General features: G+C 46.7%; 1 protein-coding gene across 1 annotated transcript; it reads right to left on the reverse strand.

The window, feature by feature from the left end:
* Nucleotides 1-501: 501 nt before the first annotated feature.
* impg2b (interphotoreceptor matrix proteoglycan 2b) lies at nucleotides 502-18,554 on the reverse strand. The gene is made up of 20 exons (XM_044016090.1): nucleotides 18,378-18,554; nucleotides 18,058-18,267; nucleotides 17,587-17,753; nucleotides 17,219-17,247; nucleotides 17,095-17,130; nucleotides 16,772-16,803; nucleotides 13,788-15,697; nucleotides 13,529-13,690; nucleotides 10,221-10,279; nucleotides 10,109-10,129; nucleotides 9,309-9,562; nucleotides 8,074-8,135; nucleotides 7,758-7,989; nucleotides 5,953-7,670; nucleotides 5,643-5,862; nucleotides 3,652-3,862; nucleotides 3,387-3,575; nucleotides 3,145-3,313; nucleotides 937-1,016; nucleotides 502-854 (listed from the first exon to the last, which is right to left on the reverse strand). The coding sequence occupies exons 1-20, from the start codon at nucleotides 18,472-18,474 to the stop codon at nucleotides 821-823; spliced, it is 5,892 nt and encodes a 1,963-aa protein (XP_043872025.1). The 5' UTR covers nucleotides 18,475-18,554; the 3' UTR covers nucleotides 502-820.
* Nucleotides 18,555-19,156: the final 602 nt, after the last annotated feature.

Below are 19,156 nucleotides of genomic sequence, written 5' to 3' on the forward strand. Positions count from 1 at the left end.
GACTTACTCTAACCTTAACCACAATTACTGGCCTAATCCTAATCCTAATCCTAACCTCAACCTAACCTTAAAACATGTCTTCACCTTAAAATGTAGTCATTTACGTTGTGGGGACTTGATTTTTGTCCCCACAAGGAAGACAAGTCCCCATAATGTGACTGTGTAAACAGTTTTAGGTCCCCACAACATTAGTAATACCCACTCTCACACACACACACACATACATTATAACATTTTTGTAACATAATTCACATTTATTGTGACAACATGAACGACATTGTAACATAATGATTTTTTAACACGTTTCGAGTGATGTTTTTGTGAAGTTGTTACGACATGAACGACATGAACGACATGAACGTGTGAAGTTACAGCGTAAACTTTGTACGTTGTAAACACGTGAAAACAAGAAAACAAATCTATGCTAACAGTGGGAACCAGGATTTATCGGACAGAAATGTAAACAATAGTGTGACGGACAAAAGACAGAAGAGGCGGGGCTTGTTGATGTGCGCTGTCGCGACGCAGATTTAACGTCAAAGGATCGGAAAATACTGCAAAACAATCACGTCCCAAAGAAGCGGCGAAGGCACTGATGGGGCGGAGTCACAGACAGGAAACAGCTGAGGCGACAGATCAAAGATTAAGACAAACAGGAAACAGTGAAAACACACCAGGATTTACAGGTCATAGGTCACACTGCAGGGTCAAAGTTAAGTTCAGGAGGAAGACACAGAAGACTCCTCCCTTTCAAAGGTCAAAGGGGAAGGCGGACAGCCAATCAGTGACAAAGTCATGACATCACTTCTGTCCTCTGTCTCTATGTGTCGAAGCTGCTGCGTCTCTCCAGGAACCTGAGGACAGACAAAGACAACGTCTTCATGGTGTAATGAGTTGGACGCAGGTGTGAGATGTCCACGCGTTCCATTTACTCACACTTGTGTTTGTCGCACAAAGTCTGCAAAGTGTTGGTCTCTGGTACACAACTGGATGATCCTCAGACGCTCCTGGACCTCCTGCACACAAACATTCACTCATTCACTCATTCATACATTCATTTATTCATTTGTGTTTCTTGGTTCTCGTGTTTCCGGGTTCTCGTGTTTCTTGTTTCTCGTGTTTACGGGTTCTCGTTTGTTCCTCGTTTTGCCTCGGTTTTTGCTCGCGTTTCTGGTTCTCGCGGTTTCCGGTTCTCGCGGTTTCCGGTTCTCGCGGTTTCCGGTTCTCGGTTTGTTTCTCGTGTTTGCTCGCGGTTTCTTGTTCCTCGTGGTGCTCGGTTCTCGCGTTTTGCTCGTGTTTCCGGTTTTGCTCGCGTTTCTGGCTGCGGTTTCGGCTCCTCGCGGTTTCTTTGTCGCGTTCGGTTCTGTTTTTGGTTCTCGCGGTTTCTGGTTCTCGCGGTTCGCCCTCGTTTGCTCGTGTTTCCCGGTTCTCGCAGTTTTGTTTCCCCGCATCTCGGAATTCTCGGTTTCATTGCGGTTTTGTTCTGTTCGACCTCGGCTCCGGTTCCCTCGTTTCTTGGTTCCCTGTTTTGATCTCGCGGTTTGCTTCTCGCGGTTTCTTGTTCCTTGCACTGGTTCTCGCGGTTTCTTGGCTCCCTCGTTTCTTGGTTCTCGTGTTTCCGGGTTCTCGTGTTTCCGGGTTCTCGTGTTTCTTGGAGGATGTGGTGTCTCAGCTGACAAACAATATAATCCTTTACAATATGTTGTTGTTGTTGTTGGTTATTTCCTGTTCTCACAGAGAGGCTGTAAATCTTACCAGCCATGTTTTATTTGTATTCAGTGCTAAAATGCACCTACAGCCGACACCATGTTTGAACTATGTAGCTCATTTACAGTTTTCATTATCATTACTATGGAATGGTGTATTTGTAATTGTTATCGGGGGTCCTGCCCGTGCACTGGGAAGGAGGATCACAGGTCTCACATGTTTTTACGTTTGTGTGGGTTTTTGTTTTCATGCCCTCTCTCGTTCTTTGGAGAGTGGCGGGTTCATGGCGACAGGGGTTTTAGGGTGGGATGATCCCTCTCAACTCTTTAGTTTCACATTTTGTCTATTCTTATGAATAGTATGCATGTAATCCGCTGGAATGTGGATGTTGCCTTTATACACGAGTCTCACTTAAGAAATATAGACGTCCATCGATTTTCAAACAAACATTATTATGTTTGTTTGACGTAACCTCTCAATAACTAGGACAGTTTGGTAGTGTGGATGGTAGGACTTCTTATATTGCTTCATCCCAATATGAATTGTTCTTTCCATCTTCAGGATTTCTCGCTTATCCTTGGTGCAGACATGAACTGTACTGTAAACACGATACTGGATAAACTGTCTCACAGTTCCAAGCATCAAAGGATTTTTTTTCTGGACCCAGCAGACCCGTACGAGTAGAGGGTATCTGGAATAGAGATTTGAATGGAGTAAATGATGGAGAGATTTGCTGGGACACAGTGTGGAAAAACCCTCAGTGGTACATTAGCGGTAAGTATGTTCACAGGATGTACCTCAGCCCAGGAGGGTCATCACATCTTTGTCCACTTAATGCTCAAGGGTCATTCTTGCATGTTTACTGGGAGTGGTTAGATTCTGGAAAGAAGTTTCTCTCACTTTAAGTGATATTCTTAAAATCAGGATCCCAGTCTCCCCGGTCTTATTTTTGCTTAATGACGATGTCCCTGCAGCATAGACGTCTTCTCACCGCAGCCAAGACGATGCTGGTCCTTAGGTCCAGCCTCCACATCCCTTGGCTTGGCAGCAGTGGGCGAGTTCGTTTCTTGAAATTGTTTTGATGGAGTGGTCTGTTGCCCGCTTACACGGGGCAACCCTAAGACTTTGCAGGCCTGGGAGGCAGCTCACGAGTTAGCTGAAGACAGGGTGCAGCACAGCCGACCTTGATTTTCATTTTATTTTTAATTAATTACTTATTTTCTTTTCTTTTGGGGGAGAGATCCTGGGTGGGAGGTACATGAGAAGTGGCCTTGTGGGATACAGGGGTTGTAATGTTGTTACTTCCGTGCAAATTTACAATTCCATTTGTTTGTGTTTAGTCTGTAATAAGATGTGAGTATATGTTTCTTATGTTTCCAATAAAAGAAAAGGAAACATACACACACACACACACACACATATATAGAAACCACTCACCTCTGTGGACAGCGTCGTGTTCTGGTAGACGTGTTTCAAGTCCTCGCACTCTGGTAGGTCACGGTCACGGCGGCTGTAGTACTGCGGCAGGTCGTCGTCATAGCGGCGGTAGTACTGCACGCCGACTGGATCGCTCTCTAACGCGGGGCTGAACTTGCTGTCGCCGCGTCTGGAAGAGGACAAACACGTCTCTTAAATCCCACGAAGTCCACAAAGACTAATCCAAAGACGGCATGTCTCACCTCACCGGGTCCTCAGAGTCCTCGCCGTCGTACTGCTCTCGCAGCGTCCTCGACAGGAAGAAGACGATGGCGCCCGCCACCACGAGGAAACCAGCCACGGAGGCCACGGCGATGCCGACCACCAGCGGCTCAGAGACAAACTCTTCACAGTGCTCGCCACGATACCACCAGTTCTCTCCGACTCGACACCTGCAGACAGACCGCCAAAATAAAAGCTCTGCCTCAAATCCTCAAGTCGTCTGAAGACAGTGATTCCAGCTCTGACCTGCAGATGGCGCCCTTGCCGGGGATGACGTCACATTTGCCGTCGTTGAGGCAGAAGTCGTTCTGGACGTCGCAGACGCTCTGACACGGGAGGCCGTCCACGCTCACGTGACCCGCGTCGCACACGCACTCGGCCTCGCCCGACCACGGGTTCACTTGACACCTGGAGAAGTCGTTACACGCCTGGAACTTACAAGGATCCGCCCCGTCGCCTGAGACCACCACCAACAGGAAGTGAAAAAGAATGTTAATACAACATAATATATTCTTTAGAAATAATCTGTGATGTCATGTGACAGTGCATGTAGGGGGCGTGGCCTCACACACGCACACACACACATGCGCACACACATTGGTGGTAACATATTGTGTCACTTCCTGTTGTTCCGCTGTCTGTGTGTCTGTGTGTCTGTCCCCCGACCTACCAACATAAGTAAATCCATATCAAACAGAGTTAGACGTTCTAATTTAAGATTAATACGACAATAAAATCAAACACTTTGAAATATAATAAATGATCTCATTACTGACAATTGCATTGATTTATTCTGTGTAACTGAAACTTGGTTACATGAAGATTATGACTCCACCCACTCATGCTAACACTCATGCTAACACCCATATTCCCAGAAGCTCAGGTCGAGGAGGAGGAGCCATTTTTAATACTAGATCATTAATGAAGACCAAACCAGGATTCATCCGTCTCGTCCTCGTTATTAAACACAGAAAACAGTTCACCGTCCACCTGCACCTTCTGCGTTTATTAACCGTTTATTAACCGTTAACAACGCAGCTCGGACGCCATCTTGTTTTAACGTTCTTGTAACTGATCATTATTGACTCACAATAACATAAAGAATGATAATATTGAATTCACACAGGACATGTCCCTCAGAGGACACCGTGGTCCTCACAGCGACTTCATGTCCCTCAGAATGAGAGGATGAGAACCATGGTGACTCATTGATAGATTACAGTTATCAGACAGTCAGCGGCTCCTCTGATTGGCTCAGACAGATTAAAGAGCTGATGGAGGAAGTGACAGGACAGTGGAGGACATGAGGACAAATCCTTTGATCTGCAGACTCCAAGTAAAAGCTACTCAAAACTTAATGTCCACTGTATTCACCTGGACAGGGAAAGAGACGGTTCATAATCTATCCAGTTCAGCAGAGTCCACAGTGAGACAGGTGTCCTGCTGCTCACGTTCCTCTCAGACAGATTATCTCTGGTCTTAGTCCTGACCACAGAGACGTAGTGGACACAGATTATCTCCGGTCTTAGTCCTGACCACACCAAAGCTGCTCAGGACTCAACCATGCAGCACGGACAACTTAAAACAATCACAAACACGTCTCAAACGTCCTCACACTTCTCAAACACGTCTCAAACACGTCTCAAACGTCCTCAAAAACGTCAGAAACGTCCTCAAACACATCTCCAACGTCAAACACGTCAAACGCCTCAAACACATCTCAAACGCCTCACACATCAGAACGCCCTCAAACACGCCTCAAACGCCCTCACACACGCCAGAACGCCCTCAAACACGCCTCAAACGCCCTCAAACATCTCAAACGCCCTCACACAGAAACGTCCTCAAACACATCTCTAACGTCCGCAAACACATCTCAAATGTCCTCAAACACATCTCAAACGTCCTCAAACACTTCTCAAATGTCCTCAAACACATCTCAAACGTCCTCACACATGTCAGTCAGAAACACACATCAGAAACACGTCTCAAACACGTCTCAAACACGTCTCAAACACGTCTCAAACGTCCTCAAACATGTCTCAAATGTCCTCAAACACGTCAGAAAGTCCTCAAACATGTATTAAATGTCCTCAAACACGTCAGAAACATCCTCAAACATGTCGCAAATGTCCTCAAACACGTTTAAAACATCCTCAAATATCGGTGTTAAAAACCTGAAATCTAAAAAACCATGACCTGAGCTATTATGATCCTTCATAAACCGACGGCTTTACCTGATTCTACGTCCAGTGAGTATTTGTCAATGGCCAGGTTCATGGTCTGGTAAGCAGTATCGGCGAAGTCCTCCAGGATCAAGTAGACGACATTGGTGACACCTTGGGGAACAGGTTTACCAAATCTCATTCTGCTGTTAACCACAATGCTGCCGTTCCTGAAGTTCAGAATCTCCAGGTTCTTAAAGTTGTTCAAGTTGGACTGTAGATACGGGACCAGCTGTACAGAGAGGAGACAAAGACAAGTGTCAAGTATGAGGTGACATTGATAAGGGTTATTTACAGAAACCAGATTTCTTTGAGGTCTCACCAGTTGTAGGAACCGCTGCTCCAGGGCCTTGTACTCAGGCGAACTCTTGTTGAACAGGTCCATGGAAAAAGCCATGTTGGTCACCCTCAGACTGAAAAACACAGTCAGGGCTCTGCCTGGGCGGGTCGGTAATACGATAGCATCCAAATCTGACCCATGAGCCCCACTGGAATAACCACTGCTGTCGCCTGCAGTTGCCACACCACTGTACTGAAACAGGTCAAAGCTGACGTCGATGGTTGGCACATTGGAGAAGCTATGCTCAGAAGTTTGTATCTCAGTAGCAGGGGTGTCCTGTGGTGAGGAAATCATCTGGAAAACATCTGTAGCTTCTCCTGCTTGTGACGTATCAGTCGAGGTCATGCCCACACGTTCGTCTGTGGAAGAAGCTTCTGAAGATGGTGCTGGAGACAGAGCACTTACTGGAACTTCCTCAACATCTTCATAACTCGGTAGTTCATTTTGAACCAGGTCCTCGTCTTCGGGAGCCGAATCAGACACTCGAGTGAAAGGCGAGTCCATCTCAGGTGAGAGCACGGCGCTGCTGCTGTTGCTGTCATCTGAATTTTTGGATGAAATTAAGATGGGTGCAACAGTCGTGACAACCATGACTTCATCCAAGACCAGGTCTGTGCCAAGAGATTCAATCACCAGTGCTGCAGTTGTTGTTGTTGTTGTTGATGAGGGATGAGTGGTGCCTATGTGCTGCTCCTCTAAGATCTCAACCTCAATGTGACCTGCAGGTTCTGGCAGCAGTAGTTTGGGTATGTCAGTGAGTTCCTCCAGTCCTTGTGGTTCCTCTGTGACTGTTTTTAAGATAGACTCTTTGATTGTTATTGTGTCAAACACTACAAAAGCAGGGGACTCTTTGGTTGAGGAAGCATCAGTATGAGAAACTTCAGCCTCCGCTTCCTCAGCTACATCTTCTGTTGACATCAACTCAACTGTAACGACTGGAAGCTGAGTCACAGCTAAAGTAGTTACTTCTGTCACGTCAGATCTTTCTTGAAGCTCACCTGCCAATTCAGTTGGTTCAACAAAGACCGGGGCCTCACGGGTCCAAGTCTCAGATTCAGGTGAGTCTGTGACCGGTTGCAAATCCATGTGTGGTTCTGTTGAGGTATAGTCTTCATAGATGCCAGACATTTCAACTGTTTGTATGGACAGTTCATCATTCAATGCTACTTTGGGTGAGAATACAGGAGCTTCAGTTGTGGTTGAGTGTCGTGGGTCAGTGTTAATGTGTGGTGTGACCACGACGATTTCATGAAAAGGTTCCTCATTCCCACGGTTTAGCAATGACTCCCCAATAGCAGGAAATGTTGTTGTCTGCAGTGGAGGAACTTTTGTTACTTCTCCTCCCATAGCATCCAAATCCACTTTCTCAGTAGTTGGCAGCTCAACAACAACCCACTCCTCATCCTGGTCTTCTTCCTCCTCATCAGTTTCCTCCAGATCAGGAGGTGGTAGCACCTCCAGATTGTCATCCCTCTCTTTGTACAGAACGCTACTATCAGATGTTTGCCTTGACCAAAGATCAGGTTCCTGACCATCTCCAGAGAAACCAGAGCCAGATCCATCAGTCAACAGGGTCTCAGCACCCTTCTGAGACATCGTTGATGGAGGAGGGGTTCCAGGCAGGGCTCCTCTGGAAATGTGGTCACCGGCATCAGCAGTGTTACTGAGAAGAAATCCCTCGTCTTCAATATGTCCATTTTCTGTGAAGTAGAAAACACGAGTTTTAGTTTCAGGGACAAACACTGAAGAGTCACCAGAAACATAAACAAGACTAATTCTCTTCTCACTATCTTGATTTGGTCGCTCCAGGTCCAACGTCTTGTCAGGGAATTCAGTCGGTGGAGAAGTTGTCCTCTCGTCAAACATGAAGACGTCGTTCTCACTCACACTGCGACTCCGAGGATCTTTCCACGGATCAAAGGTGTCAAACAGGAAGTCGTCCTTCTTCAGGAACACGTCATTAATTTCCACCTCATGGCTCGGAGTGTCCGGAGGCTTCTCTGCCGCTAAAACGTTGTCCTGAGGACAGACATATGACATCATACTTAAACTGATCTGAAGAAACAGAAACAGCTGATGAGTTATTGTGTATTTCAGACCCACCATGCTGTTGAAGGTGTTGGCCGGTTGACTCGTTGGCTTCACGGAAGGCAACAAGTTCTCTGCTACAGAGACAACAGTCAGTGTTTATAAAAGTGCATTTACACCTAATGAGATGCAACTTTTTCTTTCTCAATTTACCGGTCAATCTACGCTCCAACCTTCACCTAAGGTAACAAACTGTGGGCAGTGACCAAAAGATGGGTGTCTGGGCTTACCCTAAGAGAAAGGGTGAGAAGTATGGACGGTTGGGAGATTAACCACCTGAGGAGTTCAGGCATCTAATCAGGATGCCTCCTGGATATCTCCCTCGAAAAGAGCTTTGTACACGCCCAACCGGAAGAAAGGCCCCGGGGCAGACCCAGGACACGCTTGAGAGATTAGATCTAATGGCTGGCCTGGGAACGCCTCAGTGTCCCACTGGGAGAGCTGATTGACGTGGCTGGGTTAGGGAGTTTCTGGGCCTCACAGCTGAGACTGCTGCCCCCATGACCCAGACCCGGACAAGCAGTAGAAAACAAATGGACGGAGATTGAAACATGAGTAGATACACAGAAACTAAAGGTTATGTGCTGCAAGTTTGCAGCGGGAGCGGTATTGAGTTTGCTCTGCCGCACCATTGTGACGAAAAACAGGCAAAGCTCTCGATCTACTGGTCAATCTTCAATCCTACCCTCAACTGTGTTCATAAGCCATGGGTTTTCTCAGAAGGGCAACTGGGGTCTCCCTCAGAGATAAGGAGGGACTTGGAGTAGTAGAGTAAGTGGGGGTGGAGTGGCTCAGTGGTTAAGACCGGTACCCTGTGTGCGAAAGACATTGTAGTCGTAATGGTCACAAGTTCGATTCCACCCCTAGCTGATTGTACTCAATTCAACTGTAAGTCGCTTTGGATAAAAGCGTCTGCTAAATGACATGTAATGTAATGTAATGTAAGGATGCCATGCGGGGGGGTGGTTCCTGACACGTCCAACTGGGAGGAGACCTTGGGGCAGACCAAGGACGAGATTTTAACTCCTCACTGGCCGGGGAGCACCTGGAGTTGGACCATGTGGGAAAAGGGAAGTCTGGGGCCCCTGCAAGAGCTGCTACCCCCGCGAACCAATCTGGGATAAGCAGTTAGCTTAGAATAAGGTCCAGGACAGCAGTCACTGGAATCATTTGTGTTGACTTGTACAAGGAAACAAGATCAAGAGCTTTTCTACAGAGGACATTGAAGGCATCACTGCTGTGTGTCGTACCGTTCTCCTGCGGCGGCGGCTCGGCCAGCGTCTCCAGACTGCCGTTGGTCATGAAGTCGTCTTTATGCAGCGCTTCTGTGATGTAGTTACGGAAGTCAGTGATGGTGTAGACGACAGTGGGCTGCTCGGCAGCACCAGGGTAACTCTTCTCCACAAGGTTGTTCTGCAGAGAGATGAAGTCCAGGGTGTCGTTGGGGATTCCACTTCCGTCTACCTCCAGCGTGATGGTGTAGTGAACCAGGACCACCAGACCACTGAGAGGAGAGGACACAAGTGACTTTATTAGGGCTGTAGCTAACAATTCTTTTCATAATCCAGTAATCTATAGATTATTTTCTCCATGAATCAAGTATTTGTTTGGTCCATAAAATGGCAAAATGTCTTGTTTTTGTCCACAAACCAAATTCTGCAAATGCCCCAGCATGGATCCTTGTGGTACACCACATGTAACATGAAGTACTACTCTCTTTCACTTACAACGTCCCTTTGAAAACCACAATGCAGTGATTCCCAATCACAGTACGGCAGGTGGGCTGTTAAAGTCCATTAAATATAAATCAATCAATCGGTTTTTGTACTTTAATTTTAAGGGTTAGGGTTAGTAAGTGAGACGGTGGACAGTGGACGGTGGACGGTGAGCGACTTATCCCACTTAACAGCTGAGGACTGTTAGACGTTAAGTGGAAATTAGAGCGGTGGCAGTGGAGCGGAGGGTGAAAGAGGATTTAAGACAGAGACTCTCTGAGGTCACGACCTTGTGACCAGTCAAGCCTGTGTGTGTGTGTGTGTGAGAGACTCACCGATTCAGATCCTTCTGAGGCCTAAGAACACACACAAACACACACACACACAGAGAAACCATTAGATTCATGTAAACATTTCCTCACACACTTCACTGTCAGCTGTTCTCACCTGAACTCTAGGACGTGTGCGTCTTTAAACCCCGGCAGCCTCTCAAAGGCCTCTTCAATCTGCAGGACACACACAGGTCAAAGGTCACAGATACTAACTGTTGGTCCTGCACGTCTCATGTTTGTTGACTGTAAGTGGCGTTTGAAGAAGAACGTGGTGAACGAACAAGAACAGGGTGAATGAAGAAGAGCACGGCAAATGAAGAAGAGCGCGGTGAGCGAAGAAGAACATGGCGAACGAAGAAGAACGCAGTGAAAGAAGAAGAACGCGGTGAACGTACAAGAACGCGGCGAATGAAGAAGAGCGCAGCAAATAAAGAAGAATACGGTGAATGAAGAAGAGCACGATGAACAAAGAAGAGCGCGGTGATGTAGGACATGAGTCAGGACTTTATTTACACAGACATTAGAACAGGACACACACAGTCTGAAGACGTGAACATGTGACTCAGTGTTTTGTGTGGTTGTTGCCACAGGGGGCGCTAACAGGTTACAAAGGTCTTTATTGTGGAGTCCTGAGGCTGCTTCACATTCCCTCCTTAATGACACTAAACCAGAAACAGTCCCAGCGCTGCAGGAACACGTTCTCTTTCCTGGCACCGACTCACAATGACTCACTGCTCGCACACATTTGTCCTGTGAAGATTTTCCCACTCTGCTTCTGCCGCTCGCTGCCAGAGACCAGGAAACTGACACACAACAACACAACAACACACCGCAGAGCAACAGAGTGTGGATAGGACGAGGAATCACAACAACACAACAACACACCACAAAGCAACAGAGTGTGGAGAGGACAAGGAATCACAACAACACAACAACACACCACAGAGCAACAGTGTGGAAAGGACGAGGAATCACAAAAACACAACAACACACCACAGAACAACAGACTGTGGAGAGGACAAGGAAAGTCACAAAGTGCTAGTCATAAGTGCGATGTATAAGTTTTTTTTTGTCGTCATCGTCTTAGTCGAGGTAGAGTCGGAAGAAATGTGTTTTTCCATTGTTTTGGAAGATGTGGAGGCTTTCCGCTGTCCGGATGTCGATGGGGAGCTCGTTCCACCATTTGGGAGCGAGGACAGTTAACAGTCTTGAGTTCTGCGAATGCCTCTGCGATCCTCTCAGTGAGGGGGCAGCGAGCCAGTTTGTCGATGCAGAGTGGAGTGGGCGGGCTGGGGTGTAGGTTTTGATCATGTCCTGGATGTAGGCTGGACCGGATCCGTTTGTAGCATGGAACGCAAGCACTAGAGTCTTGAAGCGGATGCGAGCAGCTACAGGAAGCCAGTGAAGGGAGCGGAGGAGCGGTGTAGTGTGGGAGAATTTTGGTAAGTTGAAGACCAGTCGAGCTGCCGCATTCTGGATGAGTTGCAGAGGTCCTATGGCACACGCAGGGCGACCAGCCAGGAAGGAGGTGCAGTAATCCAAGCTTGAGATGAGTAGAGCCTGGACCAGAACCTGTGCCACCTTCTGGGTTAGAAGAGGCCGCATCCTTCTGATGTTGTGTAACATGTATCTGCAAGATGGAACTGTTGCAGATGAGATGAGATGACATTGTAGTCGCAATGGTCACAAGTTCGATTCCACCCCTAGCTGATTGTACTCAATTCAACTGTAAGTCGCTTTGGATAAAAGCGTCTGCTAAATGACATGTAATGTAATGTAATGTAAGGATGCCATGCGGGGGGGTGGTTCCTGACACGTCCAACTGGGAGGAGACCTTGGGGCAGACCAAGGACGAGATTTTAACTCCTCACTGGCCGGGGAGAACCTGGAGTTGGACCATGTGGGAAAAGGGAAGTCTGGGGCCCCTGCAAGAGCTGCTACCCCCGCGAACCAATCTGGGATTAGCAGTTAGCTTAGAATAAGGTCCAGGACAGCAGTCACTGGACTCATTTGTGTTGACTTGCACAAGGAAACAAGATCAAGAGCTTTTCTAAAGAGGACATTGAAGGCATCACCGCTGTGTGATGGAACTGTTGCAGCAATGTTGGCAGTGAGGGAGAGATGGTCATCAAGTGTTACACCCAGGTTCCTGCAGTATGAGAAGGAGTTACCACAGAGTTTTCGAGGGTGATGGTTAGGTCTGTGGTGGGAGAAAGAGAAACTCAGTCTTGTCGAGATTGAGTTTCAGGTGATGGTCAGACGTCCACTGAGAGATGTCGGTCAGACAAGCGGAGATTCCTTCTGCAACATGTGTGTCGAAACTGGGAAAATAGAGAATGAGTTGGGTGTCATCGGCGTAGCTGTGATAGGAAAAACCATGAGAGAGAATAACAGAACCAAGAGAGTTGGTGTATAGAGGGAAGAGGAGAGGGCCCAAGACAGACCCCTGAGGGACCCCAGTAGCTGGAGGACAGGGTTCCGACACAGATCCTCTCCAGGTTACTCCGTATGTTCGGTTTTGAAGATAGGACGAGAGTAGGGTAAGTGCAGAGCCTGAGACACCTAGTTCTTGAAGGGAGGAAGTAAAGATCTGGTGGTTAACTGTGTCAAACGCTGCAGAAAGGTCCAAGAGGATGAGCACAGAGGAGAGAGAGGCAGCCCTGGCAGTGTGGAGTTGCTCAGTGACAGCAAGAAGTGCAGTTTCGGTTGAGTGACCTGCTGTAAAACCAGACTGAAGAGGATCAAGAAGGTTGTTCCGGTGAAGGTAGGAGGAGAGTTGATTAAAGATAGCACGCTCCAGAGTTTTGGAGAGAGAAGGAAGAAGAGAGACAGGTCTGTAGTTATTTACTTCAGACGGGTCAAGGGTGGGTTTTTTTAAGGAGGGGGGTCAATCTGGCCTCTTTAAGAGAGTCCGGAAAGCAACCAGATGATAGCGATGTGTTAATGAGGTGGGTGAGGAAAGGAAGAAGATCAGAAGCAATTGACTGAAGAAGGTGAGAGGGGATAGGGTCAAGGGGGCAGGAGGTGGGGCGGGCAGAGGTTATTAGGGAAAGAACTTGATCCTGAGATACAACACAACAAGTGTGGAGAGGATGAGGAATCACAACAACACAACAACACACCACACTGTTTCCACACAACATGAAAACATTCTGAGGAAAGTCCACAACCCCACATTCACACATTCATCCTCATATGTTCATCATCACACATTAATCGCCATACGTTCATCCTCACACATTCATCTTCACACGTTAATTGTCACACATGAATCCTCACACATTCATCGTCATAAGTTCATCCTCACACATTAATCGTCATACGTTCATCATCACATGTTCATCCTCACACGTTCATCCTCACACAGGTTGAGGTAAGATGTTCATGTTGAGGCACATTACGATACAACAGTGGATCTTTTACCTTGCGTGTGAACCTTCGGGTCAGTAGCTGGTAGTGGAAGCTGCTTGGGTCTCTCAGAGCATCGTTATAGGTTTCTCCTCTAAGTTTGATGCTCAGATCCACCACCTGGTCCTTCAGGGGCCTCGGGGGCCGCAACAAAGTGTTGTCTATCTCATTGCCAATCTGAACGAGCCGCAACAGAGACAGCAATCACACAGATTATTTGTTTGGTACCAAAAGTTGGATAAAAGTGTTGACTGACACCCGTTGATCTGTTTACCGAGTTCTCTGTGTCGTCCTCTAAACCAAAGCCGTTGTTCTCCAATAAGCTGCCATCGGTGTCATAAGGTCTCTCTGTCGGGTCAGGGAAGTTTCCATTATTGTACTCAACCACATACTTGGTTGCAACTCCCAAAGAGGGGCTGGGCGTAGCCTCCTTGATAACCAGGGTACTCTGCACAAAAATACCCACAACAGTTTCTGACATGATTCTCTCTGAGGACTCAGATGGTTCTTCAGCTGGATCAACGGTCAGGATTTTCCCAGGATCCTCTGCTTTTATATAAATAGAGACGTCACCAACGTTCTTTCTGGGAACCTCTGACGGAGTGAGGTTTTCTTTAGATTCAGGTTGCGGGGCAACCAATTCATAAGGATCTGGGGTGACCTCATGTGGGCTTTCTGATCCTAAAGTCATCCCTGAATACATGTGAGTCACAACACCTGTGGATTCACTTGCAGCTTCACTCGCAGACTCTGGGGTGACATCTATTTCAACGTGTCCAGGTTCTGGGAGCTTACTTACTGGATCCTCCACCAGCGTAGGGCCCTCCATTGTGGTTGCTGGAGTTACTTGAAACACAGAGCTTCTTGGAAGTTCTGCAGTTATCATGGGTTCACTTGTGTCTTCTAGAAGAACAGACCCTGAGAAGGTCTGTGGTCTTACCTCATGTGTAACCTCTGGTTTACCCACTTCTGCTCTTGGTTCTTCAACATCAAATTCTTCTCTATCCTCTAATATCTCAACTCCAGCTCCTTCTTCTGTTTTATCTACAGGCGTAAAGTCAAGGTCAATTACATCACCATCAGATTTGATTTCAGGTTCTGCTTCTTTTACAGCATCTTCTGAGTGATTAAATGTGGTCACTACTCTGTGTACTTCATCTTCAGGTTCTACAAGTATTTCTTCTCCACCTTCAGTTGGTTCTTCTGTTAACACAACTGTCCCCTCCTCTGCTTTCTGTGGTTCTTCAGCTGGAGATTCTACAGGAACTAGTTTTTCTTTTTCCACTTTAGCAGCAGTGTCAGAGGCCTTTTCTTCTTCTGCTGCCTCCTCTGGTTTGTCTGTAGTGTGTGTTGCAGCTGGTTTATCTTCATAGGTTTTAACCACTGTAGTATTTGGTTTTATCTCCTTTGTGTCATAGATGTCGGTTTCCCTTTCATCATCTAAAGTCACCACAGAAGGCTCAGAAGTAATCTCAGGCGTTAGTGTCACTTTCTCCTCTGAATCTGGAAATTTCAGGAGCAATTCAGTTGCGAGTACCTCTGTGTTGTCTTCAGTTTTATCTCGGCTATGTTCTACAACAGCATCTGAAGGATGTTCCACTGGTGATGTATGAACGTTGTCTTCAGGTTCTTCAAGAAATGCTGCAGTTGGTCCTGTTGGTGAGCTCAGGTGAGTGGTGAGCTCAGGTGAATCCTTGGTGGGTTCTTCTAACACTGAACTTACATTTAGGATGACGTCTACTAAAGAGTCGTTAATTTCTTCTTCTGGACCCTCTTCTGCACCTCCACCTTCTGGGATCACCACCATGATGCCTTCTGACAGGTCCTCAGCACCAAGTTCTGGAGATACCCCCAGTCCTAAGTGATCCACAGAGACAGCTGCTGTCACAGGTACTACAGTGGTCTTACTAAGAACCTCAACAGCAGCTTCTGTCACACTCTTTGGGGTGACTTCTTGAAGCACCTCTTGGTCAGGTTCCACCACCACCTCACCAGGATTTACATCATCTGCAGATTCTACCGTCTCTTTCTTCATCGTATCCTGAACGGTTCCCTCTTCTTTGTGGGTAACAGAGTCTTCTGTGTCCTCAGCTGTGTCTCCAGCTTCAGATTCTGTGAGAGTGTCAGCATCAGTGAGGACTGACAGTGAAGTCGTCTCTGGTCCGAGTGTGAAAACGTCTTCTCCTGTCGAGTGAGAGTAAACCAAGGAAAAGAAAAGGATGAGCTGGACACAACTTTAACCATTAACTCAAACGCTACTTAATGTTGGTTAAAGCTAAATGAAGAGCGCATTTCCACCGAGTGGAGCAGTTCAGTTTGGTTCAGTACGGTTCAGTTTGGTTCAGTACAGTTCAGTTTGATTCAGTTTGGTTCAGTACGGTTCAATTTGGTTCAGTACGGTTCAGTTTGGTTCATACGTTCAGTTTGGTTCAGTTTGATTCAGTTTGATTCAGTTTGGTTACGTTCAGTTCAGTACGGTTCAGTTTGGTTCAGTTTGATTCAGTTTGGTTCAGTTCAGTTTTGTTCAGTACGTTCAATTTGGTTCAGTTTGGTTCAGTACGGTTCAGTACGGTTCAGTTTGGCTCAGTACGGTTCAGTTTGGTTCAGTTCGGTTCAGTATGTAGTTTTATGTGTTTCCATGAGGAATAGAATAGAACCAAAATAACCAGCCTCAACCTTCTGATCTTTAGCACTGTTCCCTTAGGGTACCAAAGTCAAATGGTGTCCTCACTATAACAAAATGTCCTCACTTTGGAATCACAGGCTTGAACCAGGACTTTAGAAACCCTAACCCAGACCAGGATCTTATCAGCTACACTGGTACCTGGACCTGGACCCAGACTGCCAGTATGAGACAGTTGGACTCATCTCCGCTGGAGCGTCCCCCACTGAGCAGACTGTAAATAGGCTTACTAGTCTATTCTGAGAGACAGAATCTGCCGTCTCCTGCCCCCCCACCCCCACCTTTAATCTTGGATGGACATTTAAGTGTTTGTACGTCTGACAGTCCCACATCTCTGTCTTTCACTCGGTCACCAGGTCAGCTCTGAGCTGTCATCATAATATCAACCATTTCAAAGTAAAAGTCTTTGTTTTGACGGAAACTTCATAATAAAAATAGGAAAATAGATGTCAAACTAATGTAATAAAACTCTTCTTTACTCTTTCAGCTCATGATTCTGAAATGTTTCTGGTTTCTTTGCTTCAGAAAAACAAAGAACTAATTCTGGTTTGTGGACAAAAACAAGACAAACTCACCTGTGTCCGTCTGCGAGTGTCCAGCGTCAGAGCTGCGGGACAAAGACAGAGGACACACGGCTTAGTTACATTTGCCAAAGGGCAGTTTGGTGTATTTGAAGACTTCCTGTTTATGATATAAAAATCATTTATGAACATTTCTATCAATAGAAAGTCTCACATTAACAAACACAGAGACATGAACAGTCAATCAAGAAAACATCTGTGAAGCATCACTCACTCTCTCTGATATATCATTATATATGTACATACTGTATACATGTATATATAGTGTTATTATATACATGTATATAATAACACTCATAAAGTGTTTAAAGGCCTACCTGCAGGGAGGAGGCGGAGCTGAGGTGACGGACACACTGCATCAGGTGATGAAACAACACAGGCGTTAAAACAACAACATCAACATCAACATCAACATCAACATCAACATCAACACACACTGACCTGTTTAAAGACGTCGCCATGGAAACTCTCTGAAACACACAAACACGTCATGAGCAAAGACCAAGAAAAGTTCAAGGTCACATGAGACAAAAGTCCTTTTTTACCTTTTTAAGAAAGACAAGAAAAAGTGAGGAGATAAACTCACTGAATCACAGGTGGCGCTATGCCCTGACTCAGTTCATGTGCTGATATTTTCTCAATGAACGGCAAAATTACAGCCCACTTCCTGTTTCAGATGGCCGACTTCCTGTGTGCAGGTCATGCAGGAAGTGCCCTGTAACTTTGCCATACATCGACCGATGTGCTGGGAAATTGTTGCTCGTCTAAATCCACAATGACGTTCACTTTTTACAGTGCAGTTCACTCACGCTCCTGATGAGGGCGACGTGCTCCTCGGACCGGCTGAACAAGCTGCCCATGTCCATGACACCGACTGAGCCATTCATGCAGCGACCGACCCAGTCCTGGTACTCATTCCCCTCTGGCAGCCGGTCCCAGAAGATCTTAAAGGCCTCCCACACAGTCTCCTGACACACTGCACACACACACACAGTTGGACTAAGACCAGGGTTTCTAAATACTGGTCCAGGAGACCACCTGTCCTGCAGGTTTTAGATCTTTCCCTGGTCCAACACACCTGACTCAAATGAAGGGGTGGCTATCAGGATTCTGTAGAGCTTACTAAAGAGCAGACTATTTGAATTAGGTGTGCTGGACCAGGATTGAGAACCCTTGACCTCTGACCTCTGAGGGATGAGCACCCTTTAACCACAGCACATTTGACTTGAAATCCATAAGAGCTTCACTGAACACATCATGTAAAAGAAACACGGACAAACCTCTGAGGTGAAAGTAGCTCAGGTGGTTCTGGAAGACCTGGTCCTGAGTCTCTTGAGAACACAGTTTGACTCCACTAGGAAACAAGATGCTCCTCTTCCTCCGGGTCACAGCCGCGTGTTGTCGGTACAGAAGCTCATCTGACGCCACCGTCGTATCTCCTGAATGTCCTCCGAGTTCCTGAAAGTCCACCGTTAGGTCACGAGTGGTCTCTGCAGGGACAGACAGCTGTCAATCAAACTGATTCACTTCAGTTCTACAACTCATCAAACTTTGACTGTTGGAGTAAACACAGACTTCTGATGCAGGACTTCATACTAACCTGTTTCCATCAACACGGTCCCTGAATCCAGCAGGGTCCCTGAAACCAGCAGAGTCCCGAGGCCCCACAGCACCAACCTCCAAAGCATCACAGCCATGTCTCACAGACGTCTTACTTCCACCTCCTCTGTCCAATACTCGTCCATCCACGTCCGTGAGGCATCAATGTTTCACCAGGATTTTCTCTCTCTCAGGTGAGCAGATGGGTCTTGACTGTGGGCGGAGACTTCTTTCTCTTTGCTCTAATCCCATTAGTTAAGCTGTTGGAGTGGATGACTGTCAGTGCAGTGGAGCAGCAGTGGAGCAGTGGGGCGGTGGGTTACATGTTACATGTCATTTAGCAGACGCTTTTATCCAAAGCGACTTACAATTGAATTGAGCACAATCAGCCAGGGGTGGAATCGAACTTGCGACCATTGCGACTATGATGTCTTTCGCACACAGGGTACCGGTCTTAACCACTGAGCCACTCCACCCCCTCAGTGTTTGTTAAAGGAAATCAAAGGTAATAACATACAAATGTGTTTTTAATCAGTGAGAGGGTGAATCTCCCATGATTCAACAGGAAAGGTGAAACATCCTGGTGTTCACACACACACTGACCCAGTGACCTTTGACCTCAGCTTCTTAGTTTCAGGTGATCAATAACATCATTGATAAACAGGGAGGAGCTAAAGTCTGTGCAGGAGGAGTCTGGAGAGGCCTGAAAAACATCTCTGACAAACGGAGCCCGACTCTCAAGCTGTAGAGAACTTATTCAGCCAGTCCTGCTGCAGTCCT

This window comes from Solea senegalensis, linkage group LG2 (assembly GCF_019176455.1).
Source record: "Solea senegalensis isolate Sse05_10M linkage group LG2, IFAPA_SoseM_1, whole genome shotgun sequence".
NCBI lineage: Eukaryota > Metazoa > Chordata > Actinopteri > Pleuronectiformes > Soleidae > Solea > Solea senegalensis.